General features: G+C 37.7%; 2 protein-coding genes across 2 annotated transcripts; both read right to left on the bottom strand.

Moving 5' to 3' along the window:
* Window positions 1-294: 294 nt before the first annotated feature.
* Window positions 295-2937, bottom strand: LOC141443811 (glucose-1-phosphatase-like). The gene has a single exon (XM_074109173.1). The coding sequence runs from the start codon at window positions 2895-2897 to the stop codon at window positions 1710-1712; it is 1188 nt and encodes a 395-aa protein (XP_073965274.1). The 5' UTR covers window positions 2898-2937; the 3' UTR covers window positions 295-1709.
* Window positions 2938-7986: 5049 nt separating this feature from the next.
* LOC141443886 (glucose-1-phosphatase-like) lies at window positions 7987-9207 on the bottom strand. The gene has a single exon (XM_074109254.1). It carries the CDS (start codon window positions 9118-9120, stop codon window positions 8002-8004), a length of 1119 nt encoding a protein of 372 aa, XP_073965355.1. The 5' UTR covers window positions 9121-9207; the 3' UTR covers window positions 7987-8001.
* Between the last annotated feature and the right edge of the window lie 8122 nt (window positions 9208-17329).

The following is a 17329-nucleotide window of genomic DNA, read 5'->3' as shown; positions in this document are numbered from 1 at the left end:
TAAACTTGGAAGATTCCGTATGAAATACGAAATCCTTAGAAAAATATTACTTAATTTTTTAAACCCTATTTCGGAAGTGTCCGACACGCTCTTGGCCGGTTTTTTTTTTAACCTCGTGCATGAAAAACACATTCGTTGGAACACAGAATACCGAATTGTAACAACGCTATGTATAAAATTATGATGTAATGAATACCTAAGTGAACGCGTCCTCGCACATTTCTGGTGGAAACGCAGCCTTAACATCTTACAACTACCTGTAATCTAATCTAAGACTAAAAATAAAACTTTTTTTTTGTATTAAATATTTAATTAAGTTTAAATGGCACTATGGTACTAATGAATGACTTATAATTTATTTCTTAAAGCGGATTTTATAATATGAGTGACTAAAAAAAACGACTTAAAACTAGATTATTAAACATACATTTAAAAATAAGTAACTCGGAAAAAGGGACTTCCATCACTTCTTTCGCTTACTTACCAAGTCAGGGTCTACGCTAGCCGACGCGGTCTGCACGGGTGGCCGCCTGTTGAACAACAGTACGAGCAGCGCTAACTGCGCGCGTCGCGTGCGCAGGATTGTACCTGCACCCGCCCGCAGGCTGCGCCCGCGACGCACCCGCGACAGCTAGCGTAGGCCCTAAGAGAAGGCTGTGGTAAAGCAATAATATACTTAGAACTATGTTGGTGTGTTGATATCTTAGGATTTTACAAAATCCCCACGAGTATAGGGAATATGCGAGCCTTTTTTAGGGTTCCGTACTCAAAGGGTGACAAACGGAACCCTATTACTGTTGCTTCGCTGTCTGCCTGTCTGTCTGTCACATCACAGGGTTGTATCTCGAAAACCGTAATATACCGATGGCAGAAATTCGTATTTTATCTGTAGTTAGATATCTATTGTAGCTACAGCAAAATAAAATAAGATTTCCAGAGATTCAACTATCCCTATTACATACTAAATAAATCATCCAAATCCGTTCAGTCGTTTTAGCGAGAAAGAGTACCTAACAAAAACACAAGCACACACATACACTTTAAGCTATCGCATTTGTAAAAAAAAACTACATAACTAACTAACTAATTTGGCTCAGGGACCCAAAGAGGGTCTTGGCCTCCGAAACGAGAGCATGCCATCTGTCCCGATCGTGCGCAGCCTCTTGCCAGTCGTCGACTTGAAGACGTCGCAGATCCGCCTGGACACTGTCCTCCCAGCGGTACCTGGGTCGCCCAACCGGGCAGCGACCAGTCGGTCGTCCCACGTACGCTCTATTGGCAGCCCGATCCTCTCCCATTAGTAGTAGGTGGCCAAACCAGCGAAGTCTGTGTGATTTTGTTACGCCGATGATGTTGGGTTCAGCCACCAGCTCCTGGATCTCTATGTTTTTACGGATCCTCCACGTGCCGTCGTCTCTCTTGACAGGTCCCAGGTTCTTACGCAAGACCTTCCTTTCCGCTACAAGGAGTTGATATTCCTCTTTTTGTGTTAGTGTCCAGGCCTCACAGCCATACATAAGGACAGGTCTTACGATAAAATATCTTCATGCAAAAATCCACCTTTCAACCTACGAATAAATAAGTCCATAATTTTCCAAGCCCTTGCCAAGCCAAGCTCTAACTTAAGATATTGAAATTAATGATTTATGTGTAGCGCATCTGTAGCCATTCCCGTGTAATCTTGATTATCAAGGTTTTTTGATAAAAATTTAAAAGTCAGCTAAAATTCGCAAGAAGTTATCCCATAGACAAAACCCATTGCTATCAGTCGGGCAGCCTTTTAGTTCTAATAACTGAAACTGAGGCGGTTTAGTTAATGTTAGCTTCATACCATTCCGTATTTGCTCCGTAGATGCATAAACAAAATGTATTTTCAAGTAAAACAACCCCGTAGACTGGTCCATCCATTTTTGAAATACAATCTTACCACCCACCGGTGACATTTCAAATTGATTCTGTAGTATATAGGGTTTGAAACTCATAGCGCTAAGTATCGTGAATATATTGGCATCATGTCCCATTATCAAAGTAAATTTTGTTGTTTCGCTAACGAATAAATGCTTCATGTAATTTAGCAACGGTGAAGCTATGTCCCTAGCTATTATTGTCGAGTTAAAAATAACACTGTGGTAGGCTTTGCTTATTCTTATGATTTTCTCCCACTTTTTATCGTTATCAAGCTTACCCCAAGCTACATTTGGTAACGGAAAACCATTGTAATATTGCATTTTAAAAGCATCTATAGCGCCTTTACTTATTTTCAGTGGGCCATTTACAACAGGTTTTTGACCTAAAACAACGCCATCTATCTGATTTCGATCCGTAACTAAGTCACATTTAGAACAATTTTTACACAAAAAAGAATCCTTATAATCTAATATTTCTTCAACAACTTCGTAAGAACTACTCAAGCTTAAAGTATTTAACTGATCTTGCATTTGTTTTAAAACTAATCGTTTAAATATATCAGTGCTGTTATGTATTACTGGATTAAATACAGGATCTGTTTTATCTTTAGCATGTACTGTTGTATTACAACCAGGGAAAGCATTGTCAACAAATGCCTGAGCTGAGGCTAAAGTCCTTTGTTTCACATTGGCATAAACAAAAACATCTTTTTTATCCGGACAAACAGCTGGCAGAACTCCATGGTGAAACAGCCATTTTGAAAAGAAAGTTCCCATCAGACCTTCCAAGTAAGCTCCTTTAGTTGTCAAATATCCTCTTTTTTCACTCCATTGAGGCCAAGGCTTTGGTGTTATTTCATCCAAGTTGTCAGCCAAAGGTGAGCGCACATTATGCCTGCTTAGAGCCACCACTCGTAGCAGCTTAAAATTTCCTTGCACTGTTTTTAAAATTAAAAAAGTAAATATTAAAACAAATAACTTTGCACACATTTTTGGACTTTGATACTTCTGTGACACAGTGAATACAGTAACTGAATGCTTTGTTCAATTTAAGCTTATCTTATATAGGTACTTGGGACACATGGAGTCATCTCATTAATATTAGGTATTATTTTGACCTTTGACTATATAAACATGTGTTTATATCGATACCTCCTACGTATACTGGTACAAGTGACAAATTTCTGATTTTTAGTTTTTTGCATTTTTGTGATTAATATTTCCTTATTTACCTACCACAAAAAATTTGGACGGATATTCCTATTAGTTTTGGAAATAAAGTGACGTATATGAATGCATCTAACACCGTTTTGCTAATCGGTACAACGTATACTGAGGCAACCGACATGCACCACTATACGCGGCACCGATATTGTCGCGGGGCCGGGGAAGTCGAGTGTAACTGGCAGTTGCCTCAGTGTACGCGCTAGCCGTCGCTGCGTGCGGACCGTTTAAACTGTTCTACGAGCACATAATTTGATAGTATATATAAAAAAAAAACATGTTTTGGTTTGGCAAGACCACAATAGCCGTATTTCTCATAGACAGTCATGGAAACTAAATCCAATGTGAAACCTTTTCGTGATCTATTTCGCTATGATTTCTTTGGCAAATGTATGGGATGTCAACATAACATTGGTAGTACAACGGTTCCACCCCAGTACCAGTACGTGATTCAATTAACTCGGCTATACCTACATGTACGCGTGCTAGAAATATAACATTGCAGTATTACATTGCATTTTGGTAGTTGAGCATCCCCAAAAAGAAAACAGTAAATTAAAATGAGAACAGTAAATTTCAATATACCTACAGGTTGATAAAAAAAATCCTGTACTATACTGTAACCCATATTAGGGCTACTGATTACTAATACGATATAAGTGGGAAAACATCGAAATTAGAAGTCTTCTTGCGACTCCACTTCCATACAAAACTTTTTTTTTCGAATCACAGTATTTTTCTACTTGGACCATATTAGTAATTAGTAGCCCTAATGTGGTTTAAAGTATAGTACAGGGTTTAATAACACCCTATACACATTTTTTTATACACACCTAAGAAATGGTACCTGGCTATGTATATGGCGAAAACGGGTAAACCGTATGAAGTTATAGAAGTTTCCCAAGACTCAGAAACAGACACAAAATTTAAATCTATTGTCAAGAAGACATTAATATATAAGGCGTATTATTAAAATTAATGATTATATCATGGATAGGGAAATTTGGAAATAATTCCGATCCGCATTGGCGAGTGCTTACTCCAAATAGCGAATTGAGAACTGTTTTAAATATGTAGTTGTGTTAAATACTTGTGATGTATAGATATCACTAAAATATGATTGTAAATCTGTTTACAAAATATACCTAGGTTTATTGCCAGACTCTTCTCAACAGAGGTTTTTACGAACCGGTGGTAAATTTTTTGACATTTATAAGTGCTTGTTACAATCTAAATTGAATAAAGATATTTTGACTTTGACTCAATATTTCATGTCAAAGCTTGTCTTAAGCAAAGTGCCAATCAGACTCGCGCACGAAGGGTTCCGTACCATCTATACAACTTCATTAGGATTAGCAAAAAAATGGCAAAAAAAAAACATTTGTTGTATGGGGGCCCCCTTAAATATTTATTCTGATCTATTTTTTGTTATATATATATTATATCGACTACAGTTATACATAATCTGTGAAAATTTCAACTGTCTAACTATCATGGTTCATGAGATACAGCCTGGTGACAGACGGACGGACAGCGAAGTAGTATAAAGTAGTAGGGTTTCCGTTTATACCTTTTGGATACGGAACCCTGAAGAGGCACAAAAAGCTAAACCGTTATGTGGATACAAATGGGTGCGATGCGATATATGTATCACATGAGGAACCTTTCACAATAAAATATGAGTACACATTTGAACAGGAATACGAATCAATTGAATGTGCTTCCATTAATTTAAAGCACTTAATACAATTACTTTTCTTAATAAAACCATTTATATTTCAAGTGAGGTTTTTTATAAAGGTATATTTCTGTATTTTGTATAGCACGTTTAAAACATTACTAGCGGTATATTGGTACAAGTGGCATGCTAATGTTAGCGTATAATGATGCAAGTGATAAAAACGTTTATAAATCAATAGATGAAGGTAAAAGAGCATCTTTTTTATTGTTCATTGCAAGCCATATAAGTATTTCATCTAAAAATTCATATACAATATAAAAATATCGTTAGATCAGTAATCTACGCATTACGCCGTATACTGGAGCAAGTGGTAATTAGCTCAGTATACCGCACAACTACAAGATGTAAAATACGCGTATAGTAGTGTATCTGCCATTTTCTCAAAAACTATAAAAAAATTCAAAATTCCATGAATACAGGTAGAAAGCCAATATTTTCTTTGGAACTAATGCAAAATTTTGAAAAGTTATATCACCAAATGAGAAAGTTACAGGTTTTTGAACCTTTGAACAGCTCTCCTGTAAATTTATGATTATGCACTTGTACCAGTATACGTAGGAGGTGTCGATATGTACATATAGTCAAAGATTGTGACTTTGCAAAATTAAATATCTATGATAAAGGAGCATTGACCTGCAATAGTTCTACTCTCAATTTAATTATACATACGTACTTATAATTTACAAAACTGTAGTCTTGAATTAATCGAACCGAACCGAGTCGAATCGAACAGTAGCGTCAAGCCGTCAAGATGTCTGCTTGCAGGAATGATCTTGGTCTTGGAAGCTGATTTCTTAAACTCCTTTAGTGGCAGTCGTGGCAATGATACAAATAAAAGAAATTGGAGTGAATTAAAAAAATAACAGTGTTCTTTTACGAAATCGAAGAGGTTTTTTTTTTCAGCGATAAAGCTCAACATTTTCAGCTTAAACGCTGTATGTCACGTGACCAGATTTGATGCTGGAATCGAGCGTCGAGTGACTGCATGTGGCCGCTCCTTAATAAATAAAAATTCGTATCGGTAAAAAAAAATTTGACGTGACGTCTATGTCAAAAACTGACAGTGACAATTCATCTAAATGTTACCAGTCTGTTTAATACGTGCGAGATTTAGTTCAAGTAGACTCACGGAAAATTGAAAAACTTTTATTTTCACAAAGTATTACTTACAAAACCAAAATAATGCAAATTAACATAATATTCTTGCTATAAGTACTCGTATTATAGATAATTGACGACCAGATGGCCTAGTGGTTAGAGAACCTGACTACGAACCTTGAGGTCCCGGGTTCGATTCCCGTGTCGGGGCAGATATTTGTATGAAAAATACGAAAGCGTTGTTCTCGGGTCTGGGGTGTTTAATATGTATTTAAATCTATATAATTATATTTATCCGTTGCTTAGTACCCATTACACAAGCTTTGGTGTGAATTGTCCCGTGATATTTATTTTTTGATGCTCCAAAAAAACTTTAATAAGGAAAATTAAAATACACCAACAATGTCAACTAATTACAACTACAACTATTTATTATTTATATTATTTCCTGTGACTTTTTTTTTAAATTTCCACAAAAAGACGTCAAGATCGCTTACATAGTTTTAGAGAGTGAGAGAGAGAGAGAAACATTTATTTACACATATTCGATACACATAAAAATACATTTTAGATAATTATACGTATGCAAGCCGTACCTACTACGAAGTGCAAAATTCGAACTTCGTATCTTGTCATCCCGCTGACGCTTATATTATTTAACGCAAGAGTGAGAGGGACAGTACGATACGAACTTCGATTTTAGAATTTCGTAGTAGCCCCGCTATTCATCGGTATGGTTTCGCAAAGCCCACAGTGTTCCAATGTAAGCCTTAAAAATTTTCCCATGCTGTTTTCAGCGTAAATCGATGACGGACTGCATTTTAAATATTAAATTAAGTATGATTAAGCATCTTGAGCCGTGGTGGCCTGGTGGTTTGACCAATCGCCTCTCAGACAGAGGGTCGTGGGTTCAAACCACGGCTCGCACTCGAAATTTACCACGAGCTTTGCGGTGAAGGAAAACATTGTGAGGAAACCTGCACAAACCTGCGAAGCAATTCAATGGTGCGTGTGAAGTTCCCAATCCGCACTGGGCCCGCGTGGGAACTATGGCCCAAGCCCTCTTGTTCTGAGAGGAGGCCTGTGCCCAGCAGTGGGACGTATACCTATAGGCTGGGATGATGAAGCATCTTGAGGCGCAATATTTTGCAGTTTCATTTTTACAAACGGCCTCTGGATACTGAGTAATTTTATATTATTTTTCTCCATTAAGCCTCAAACCTTGTGTCTAACTTGAAGATATTGCTCCTAATGTGGCCTTTCACTAATAAAAAAAATTAAAGTCCCACTATCGCGGCCTTTAAGAGATATGTATACACCATTTTGTTCTGAGGTCAATTGATACAACGTAGGGTTGTCGCAAAGGTCAAATATCAAAATTTTTATACAGGTTGTTTTTCAACGTTTTTATTGCAATCGCTGCACTCGCAAAGGGTACACGGGCGACTCGACTGCGAATGTTGCTCATTTTATTGCGAAAGTTGGTATTATTATGGAAACACGGTAATGCCCTCATCAAGTAAATATTTCATTGTATCAGGCGATACTTTACGGAGATTCATATTAATGGACTACAAACAACTAATTTTCTCACTCACGACGTCACGATAGTTACATAATATACAACAAATGTGTGTTTATTGCTGCTCCTCCGCCTCCTATAGCTACAATAACACACACACACACACACACACACACACACACACACACACACGAACACACACACACACACACACACACACACACACACACACGTAGGTAGGTAAGTACTTAATAAGTACGAAGTACGAAGTAATCTTTTTTACATCAGTTGTCTACGCAATTATATTTTCTGTCTAAATGAGATAATTAATTATTATTCGAATCTTATTTTTCTTCAAAAATAAATACACAATGCAAAAAACTTTTCTAACCCTTATTTTTCTTTGGTAAAAAAAAGATACACAATGCAAAAAACATATTTAATATCTTTACAATGTTTTCAATAATTTCACAAAGTCTTCCCACGGGCACAGACCATGTACGTCCAGCTTACAATTTTCCATTTCCAGCAGCGCCCCATTGCGGCGGGTTATCCAATGTCAATTGGACACCATCTCTTATCTGTTGCAAGGATGGATACAAATAGTAAACTCTCAACAATTCCCGATCTTTGTATTCATCGTACCACTTCTGGAACACCAATTTCCCAGAGATCGGCGTTTTCTCAGCTTGATCGTGTAAACTGTAATCCTTGAAATTCATTGCGCTAGTCAACGAGTTTATATTCGCATCATGGCCAACAAGTAAGTAGACTTTTTTGTCTCCGTTCAAGAATATGTCGGTCATGTATTCGAGCAGCGGACTGGCTAGGTCTCTACTGAGCACTTTCGTCTTGAATCGCACGTCGTGGTAAGCGCGAACAGCTGATAACAAAGTGTCCCATTCTGTTAGCAAAGTAACCTCACCCCATGCGACCTCGTGAATTGGCTTTCCATCGTAATAAGCCATTAAAAAGGCATCAACGATGAAATTAGCTATCATTAGAGGCCCAGAAACATCTGGTTCCTCGTTTAAATTAAAAACAATGTCATGTTTAACTTTAGACAGGGTGCAAATGTTTTCTTTTCTACAAATAGAGGAGTTCTTCAATTCCAATATCCTATCTAGCTCTCTGTAAGGTCTCGGCAGTGAAATTGCGTCTAGTTTTTTCTTCATTTCACTTATCACTAAGTCTTTGAAATCTTGAGTATCATTTCTGATGATGGGATTGAAAATTGGATCCATTTCCGTTGTATCTTTATTATAATGCACAGTCACGCAGTCGCCAAAAGCACCATCAACAAACGCGTTAGCTGTTTCTATAGTCCTTTGTTTAGTATTTGAATACACGTATACTTCGTCTTCATCAGGGCACTTATCTTGGAACAGCTTCTCATTCATCATCCATTCCGAAACATACCTTCCCATGAAGCGTTCGAGTTGACGGCCTTTTTTCGTCAAATAACCACTTTCTACGTCCCACACTGGCCACTTTTTTTCCGAGTACGCTTCCAAATTTGAAACCAACGGTGTCCTTATACTATGCCTACTGAGCATTACCACTTGTTTTAACTTGAGACTGTTCACACTGACACATAAAACAATAATAGAAAACCATTTTATAAACATTGTGTAAGAGTATTTTTAGACCGTGTTGGCTGATTGCCTTATCAAATCACACTGGCTATAACAGGGTATGTGAATCTACTTATAGCGATAAAGTGTTTATGTCTTTATGTAGACCTGGTTTTATTTATACTTGCTTCCAAATGGCGATTGATTACTGACGCAACACGTCGTAGTTCGTATCATACTTACTATATTATACATGTGAAAGTTTGTGAGTATTGTGTACAGTCGAACCATTTGATTCCTCCCACCCACCCACCTACCCACCGTAGAACGCTCTCACAGTAAGTTATATAATGATGTCGCTATGACTTTTTCTACGAAAAGTTTCCACATTTGGTCACGACTCACGATTCAGTTGGTACGTTACACGTGTGTGTATGTTTGTTATTCCTTCACGCTAAAATGGCTGAACGGATTTCGATGAAATTTGGTACATAGGCTAACTTTTTTTACAACATTCCAACGGGATCGGAATAAAATCTTGTTATCATGGGCTGGGCTAAGCTCTCTCCAAGTTATACAATTTTGAACTAAGCTCTAGGACTCCAAGACATTAAATTTTGAAAGACTGTTTTAATGCAACGTCAGTGAGCTGTAATTTTTGAGAATTCCTACGGGAATTTAGTGAAATCCTGATATTTCAATTGAACTGCAGGATTTAATCGTTTGACGCATGCGCACCGCGGGTAAAGTATACTTATAAATAAAAATACAAATCATCCTCATCCCAGCCTGTATACGTCACACAGGCACAGGCCTCCTCTCAGAATGAGAGGACTTAGGCCGTAGTTCCCGCTTGGGCCCAGTGCAGATTAGGAACTTCACACACACCATTGATTTCTTCGCAGGTTGTGCAGGTTTCCTCTCGATGTTTTCCCTCACCGCAAAGCTCATGGTAAAAAACGCAATTTCAAATGTAATTTCGCACATGAATTTCGAAAAAACTTAGAAGTTCGAGCCGGGGTTTAAACCCACGGCCCTCCGCTTGAGAGGCCATAGGACAAACAACTAGGCCACAAAGGCTTAAAAAAAAATAATTAAAGTTATTTTTAAAATTTTAAATTCATACTACGTCAGCAATTAAACATTAAAACTAGTTACCCGGTTTTTCCCAAACCAAAGTTAGTTAATAGGTATGTCTAATGTTGTTTGGAATAAAGTCTAAACATTTACTTAATGGGGTATTGTGCAATCGAACCGGGTCTGAGCAAAAACAGGTCTTATATTACGGACGCTGATTTTCGAAATTAGTTTCGTGCTGTCCCGCTTACACTTATAGTATTTAACATGAGAGTGAAAGGGGCGATACGATAAGAACTTAATATCGAATTTGATGAGCTTCTAGGTTCAGTGTTTTTGAATGTGCATGGCTGAGTGTTGTATTTTTGTTAGGGTTCCTTAAAAGAAAAAAAAAACGGCCAATAGGAGTCGGACTCGTGCATCGAGGGTTCCATACAGATTCGTAGGTATTTATGCATATCCATTCCAAATTTCAAAGTTCTAGGTCAATGGAAAATATTCTACACATTATTTGATTCCCTTTGAGTGTCAAAATTTACGTTTTTTTGCGAAATTGTTTTTTGCGGCAGTAATGGCGGTATCGGTTACGTTAATTTTATATTTTTATTTCAGTTTCAAGGGACTGTAGACTTGAGTAGGTACATATAGTTTTAATTTCAACTCTATATTTCCACTCTATCCCGCGTGTAAAGTTGGGTGCCCGACATGAGAGACCGGTTGGTTTTTTGGACTTTTTACTCCGAAGCCGATTGCAATGGAACAGTGACAAACAAACTTAAAAACCTTATTTATATTGATGCGCGATACTAGCGCCACCACATTTTGTGTTTTATTTTGTAACTGCTGAGGTTCATGAATGTCATTTCAGCAGATGAACTATAGATGGCGCTGTATCGAACACCGCGAGAACAATGCAATTTTCCAGGATAAAATCTATCCTATTTCCTTCTTCGGGACTCAAACTATACTCGGCGGCACAAATTACCGATTCTGAATACATTTGAGGGCCAGATTTTTGGCCGCTCTGTATATCTGTACTTACACCGAATTTTATCTAAATCGGTTCAGTGTTTTAGACGTGAAAATGTAACAAAAAAATAAACAGACTTACAAACTTTTGCATTTATAATATCAGTCGGATAGTGGAATTTTACCTTACGGAATCCTCTCCCCCGTAAGTTCAACTGCTAGTTGTACTTGTCCGTAGTCAACTCAAGCTCAAGCTCAGAGGCCGTTACCTAGTATTAAAGAGCTATAATTTTGCATGAATATCAGACACGCCGACAAAGTGGTCAAATAAAAATAAAAAAAATTTTTTTGGGTAGGTATGTAGCTCTCATAAAAAGTGGGGTGATTTTTTTTCTCGACTAACCCTGTAATGTGGGATATCGTTGGATAAGTATTTTAAAATCATTGGGTTGCCTCGATGATTTCTCGATTTAGTGATCTGTTTGCGAAATATTCAACTTTAATGTGCAAATTTTCATTAAGAGCGTTTACCTGCTGAGCTGGCGACGTTGTATTTTAAATTTTTATTCAATTTTTATGGAATAATCGAGAAAAACTAACGAAAATGTAACGTTGCCAGCTCTTACGCTCTTAAAATTTAAAAGGGTGGAAAATTAAAAAAAAAACAGGATGGTAGTATATATATATATCAAATTTACAAGGAAAATTGTAACGGCTAAGATTGAGTACCTATTATTTATAAGTAGTTTAAAAGTAAATAGCAGCCTGGGGTATAAAATATACCTAAACTTGGAAGATTCCGTACACAATACGAAATCCTTAGAAAAATATTACTCGATTTTTTCGTAATGGCTACGGAACCCTATCTTTGGTTTATTTTAATTTTTAATTCGCGGCAGTCTGCGGCTTGACCCTTGGCCTTTAAAGCGAAGAATTTAAACCCGGATTTGCGCTCTATGACTTTTTTTATTATAATTTTTAGGCTGACTGCCCACTGGAGCAGAGCGGAGCTAGAAAATACATCCATACTGATATTATAAATGCGTATGTGTGTTTGTATGTTTGATCATCTTTCACGTCGAAACGGAGCGACGGATCGATGTGATTTTTGGCATGGAGATAGTTTATGGGCCAGAGAGTGACATAGGCAACTTTTTATCCCGGAAAATGCACAGTTTCTGAGGGAACAGTGCGCGATAACCGAATTCTACGGGGTGAAATCGCGGGCAAAAGCTAGTAAGTAAATAAATATCATGGGCCACTTGACACCAATTGACCTTGTCCCAAACTAAGCAAAGCTATGGACCTGTTCATGCGTCCATCTCGTTGGTAGACGTCCTACGCTGCCCTTGGCGATCCACGTCTCCATTCGACCGACACCTACAGCCATCATCAGATGGACATCAGTCCATGCTGTTATATGGCCTGGCCCATTGCCACTTCAACGAGAAGACTAGTTATAATTAACACTACGTATAAATAAATATCACGGGGCATTAGATTATAGATTAGATTAGATTTATTTATTACCTTTTGTAATAACACATATGTCAGTTAGTTACAAGAAATTCACAAAATAATCGTCAAATGTATACAAAAAAATAAATCTTATTACAATAAACTATCAGCCAGAATAAAAAATTAAAAATAAATTTAAAATGTCAAATTAGAATTCAATTCAATAATAATAATTAAAAGCAAAAAAAGAATATACTTAAATCTAAGTCAAATTTATGCAATAGGAACAATCATATCAATAATCAAATCATAATTTAAATGTCAAAAAACAATAAAAATAAATTAAGATTGGTTTTTTGGAATCTTTTTGTATTTTTTATTTCAATTCCAAATTTTTACTTTTACGGTCATCCCGTAAAACCGTATTTGAAATTACAAACTGAAATATAGATGCACAGAAAAAACAGAAAAATAAGACCATCACTGGGAATCGAACCCAGGTCCTCGGTAATCCGTACCGCGTGCTATACCGCTACACCACTGATGGTCAACGGTACCGACACGAATTTCCCTATGCACCTCATATCTCAGCTTGTGTTTCTTACTTAGTCACTTAAGCAGCGACGCTAGCGACATCTATGCCGTAGTCCTCAAACTTTTTTTTGCGTCGCTGCTTAAGTGACTAAGTAAGAAACACAAGCTGAGATATGAGGTGCATAGGGAAATTCGTGTCGGTACCGTTGACCATCAGTGGTGTAGCGGTATAGCACGCGGTACGGATTACCGAGGACCTGGGTTCGATTCCCAGTGATGGTCTTATTTTTCTGTTTTTTCTGTGCATCTATATTTCAGTTTGTAATTTCAAATACGGTTTTACGGGATGACCGTAAAAGTAAAAATTTGGAATTGAAATAAAAAATACAAAAAGATTCCAAAAAACCAATCTTAATTTGATTGCTTAGAAACGATATCTCTTGTCCGGGTGAGCGGTTAGTTCCAATGGAATGCCGAAAAAGTTTGAGGACTACGGCATAGATGTCGCTAGCGTCGCTGCTTAAGTGACTAAGTAAGAAACACAAGCTGAGATATGAGGTGCATAGGGAAATTCGTGTCGGTACCGTTGACCATCAGTGGTGTAGCGGTATAGCACGCGGTACGGATTACCGAGGACCTGGGTTCGATTCCCAGTGATGGTCTTATTTTTCTGTTTTTTCTGTGCATCTATATTTCAGTTTGTAATTTCAAATAAAAATAAATACAAAATTAAAATTCACTTCACAAAACTGTGAAAAAAAAATCACACCAACCAATTCACCTAGTCCCACAAACTAAGCAAAGCTTGTACTATGGATACTAGGCAACGGATAAACATACTTATATAGATAAAAACATACTTTACATATCAAGATCCGAGAACAAACATTCGTATTATTCATACAAATATTTGCTCGTAGTCAGGTTCTCTTACCACTTGGCCAACCGGTCGTCATACATACTATAACTACTATATAATGGGCTTCAATCACTCCTGCTGGCTCGTGCTGAGGTACCGACTTCAGACTTGGTAGAAAATTATTATCATGTTCCTAGTCGGTTCATTAATTTTTTCACGCTTTTATGTGTAGGTATATAATCTAATATACAATAGTTTAATGTCAACTGCTGGTCACCTTTGGATTCCTGGTGCTTCACCATCCGTTCCATTTCACCATATGCATTACGATGAGCATAAATTGCTTAGCAACTGTGTTAAAGTAATGAATTCGCCACTAGAGGCGCTAGTGTAGCGTGAGGTCTCCGAAATGTCAAATCTCATAGTTTTTGGGTGAGCTACGCGGGTTTATTTATAATTAGAATATTTTTGTGAATATTTTGCAATATCTGAAATTAAATATGGCAAATATGCGTTCCGGGGCAATGAATGTCTGTGGTTTGAGACAGTTTTGTCTTTCGGAAACCTTTGTCCTCCCTTATTTCCGAACAAAACGGGGACTATGCAACACTGTGGCATGCTCGATATTTTTATGGTACGGTTTTAAGGTGTATTAAATATGATTTTAATGTAAACTTTGTTTTCACGCCCGTAATAACAGACTTTGAAAGCCATACTTAAGAACCTCACGCAACAGTGCGCCATTGTGTTTTATTTCAAGTTTATTGGAACTGTGAATATTTCGAATTGTTTCAGTTTAATTTTAAAGTTGCGATAACTTAACCAACACTTTTGACTATTAAAAGGTTCCATCCTGGTACATGACTCGGTTTTTAGGGTCACGTAACATACCCAAAGGGTAAAAACGGAAACCCTATTATAGTAGGAATTTTTTGAGATATCCTCATCTCGTTAACAGCCCACCTTTCAAACGAAGCCATTGTATTCTATTGTGCCCTCAACCGCATAATCCTCAGTTTAAAATAAAACTAACGGAAATATAAAATAAAATAGTTCACTGCAATATCGACTTCATTATCTAGAGCAGAAATGGTATTTAAAAAATAACACGTTCGCAGATCCGCACGTTCTCCATGAGGCAAGCGTATTCTATTTTGAAGAATATTATCTGCCAACAAAGTTTTATTTAAAATGAACTCTCTATTGTAAATAATAAAGTCGTTATTTGAATTAAATATTTTATCTTATATTTTCGTTCATTTTAAACCGAGGCTAATGCACTTGAGGACATAATAGAATACAATGGCTTTGTTTGACACGTGGGCTGTTAACGAGATCGGGACACCTCAAAAAATTCCTACCATACTAAGGCTTCGCTGTCCGTTCGTCCGTCTGCCACCAGGCTGTATCTCATGAACCGTGATAGTTCGACAGTTGTCATTTTCACAGATTATGTATAACTGTGGCCGCTATAGCAACAAATACTAATAAGAGAATAAAATAATTATTTTAGGGGGCTCCCATACATCAAACGTGATTTTTGCCGTTTTTTGCTAATGTCTAATGAATGTTTTTTTTATTGAATAATTTATAGCACAAGATAATAAAATTATATCAAGTAATTTTTAAAGTTGTACAATTATGAGTTTACATACATAAAAAAGAACTAACCTAAGATAACTTAACTAACTGTAACAATGAAAATTATAAAAAGAATACCCCGTCTAAAAGATCTGCCTGTGGCAGGGTTCCCATGACGCTGGCCGCATTACCCCTTTGGATCGCAAGTGAGATCCGCTGGGATAAGTACGCGCCAGCTCTTGGGTCCCCAGAAGCGTCGACCAACCGGGACGACAGGGCCTTTATAAAAAACTTCATGTCGGCTGACCAGGGCCCTAAGGTCTCAACAGCAAGCGCCGCAACCTCGTAATCCTTTAATAAGGAGGAGTACTTGCGACGCTTGAGTATTTGAGCCTGATCAGCCGCAGCGCCGGCTTGTGAGCTAGTTGCCTGGACGTGGGACAGAGCGAAAGTATCAACGCATGTCGCGTCCCACACCAGGGCCCTACCGAGCTTCCATGTTGAGTAGATAGTACGGAACCCTTCGTGCGCGAGTCCGACTCGCACTTGCATTTTGTGACATCCCGGAATTTTAATTGTAACTACCAGATCGAATAGTTTACGCGTGCGAAGCCGGGGGAAACTCTAGTTGTTTATATTTCATTGATATATCAGTAAAGCAAAGTAACGCTTGATTGAATTAAAAACTATTTTACAAGCTTTTATTTAGTTTCACCTGTCTGTCTGTCTGTATGTCTGTCTGTAATCAAATCTTGCAAGTTAAATTCGACCAACTTCCAGTAGTTGGATTGACTTGAAGTTTGATATGTAGTGACATCCTGGTAGTCCGGCCGGGATCGTCTCCACAGGACGGAACTCTTGCCGTGGTGGCCTAGTGGTTTGACCTATCGCCTCTCAAGCAGAGGGTCGTGCGTTCAAACCGCGGCTCGCACCTCTGAGTTTTTCGAAATTCATGTGCGGAATTACATTTGAAATTTACCACGAGCTTTGCGATGAAGGAAAACATTGTGAGGAAACCTGCACGAACCCGCGAAGCACTCGTAGGAACTATGGCCCAAGCCCTCTTGTTCTGAGAGGAGGCCTGTGCCCAGCAGTGGGACGTATATAGGCTGGGATGATTAAAAATGTTTTTTTTTACCAAAATTTATTTTTATTATTATGAGAGGAAGGCAAACCAGCAAGCGGGTCATCTGATGGGAAATGAGCACCGCCCATAAGTACCAACTACTCAAGGAGAATCGTTGGCTCGTTGCCGGCCTTTTAAGAAAGTATAAGCTCTTTTCTTTCAAGCCCCAATGTGTTTGTTACTCCTTCACGCTAAAACGGCTGGACGGATTTGGATGAAATTTGGTATGTAGGTAGCTGGCACATCTGGAATAACACAAAGTCTAATTTTATCCCGATATTCTCAAATTTGATTCTGAAATTTGGCATGATTATTTTTAACGTCTGGAATTTCAATTCAATTGCTGGATTTACGGTGGGTAAGCACCAGTAAATAATAATTTTACGGAACCCCAAGTGGGGGTCCCGCCACGCGCTTGGCCAGTTCTTAATGGCATCAGGAACTCATTAAATTAGCAACGTGTCCAATGCCATATTGAGTCATAACACTAATATAATCTTTGTTATTAAAACAATGTCTTTGGACGATATAGCTGTTCGGGCACGTATTGCGTTCATTTTAAGTTAAACCTCGTATTAGCTACGTGTGTTCCAGTGTTTTTTAAAAGGCTGAATATTCACCAAAACATAAGGTATTCATTTTTTTATTGATATCTAAGT

This window comes from Choristoneura fumiferana, chromosome 28, assembly GCF_025370935.1.
Source record: "Choristoneura fumiferana chromosome 28, NRCan_CFum_1, whole genome shotgun sequence".
NCBI lineage: Eukaryota > Metazoa > Arthropoda > Insecta > Lepidoptera > Tortricidae > Choristoneura > Choristoneura fumiferana.
This window is presented reverse-complemented; position numbering and strand designations above follow the sequence as displayed.

Excerpts from the sequence above, each read along its gene's own strand:
- LOC141443811 (XM_074109173.1), bottom strand. The coding sequence starts at position 2,897 with ATGTGTGCAAAGTTATTTGTTTTAATATTTACTTTTTTAATTTTAAAA.
- LOC141443886 (XM_074109254.1), bottom strand. The coding sequence starts at position 9,120 with ATGTTTATAAAATGGTTTTCTATTATTGTTTTATGTGTCAGTGTGAAC.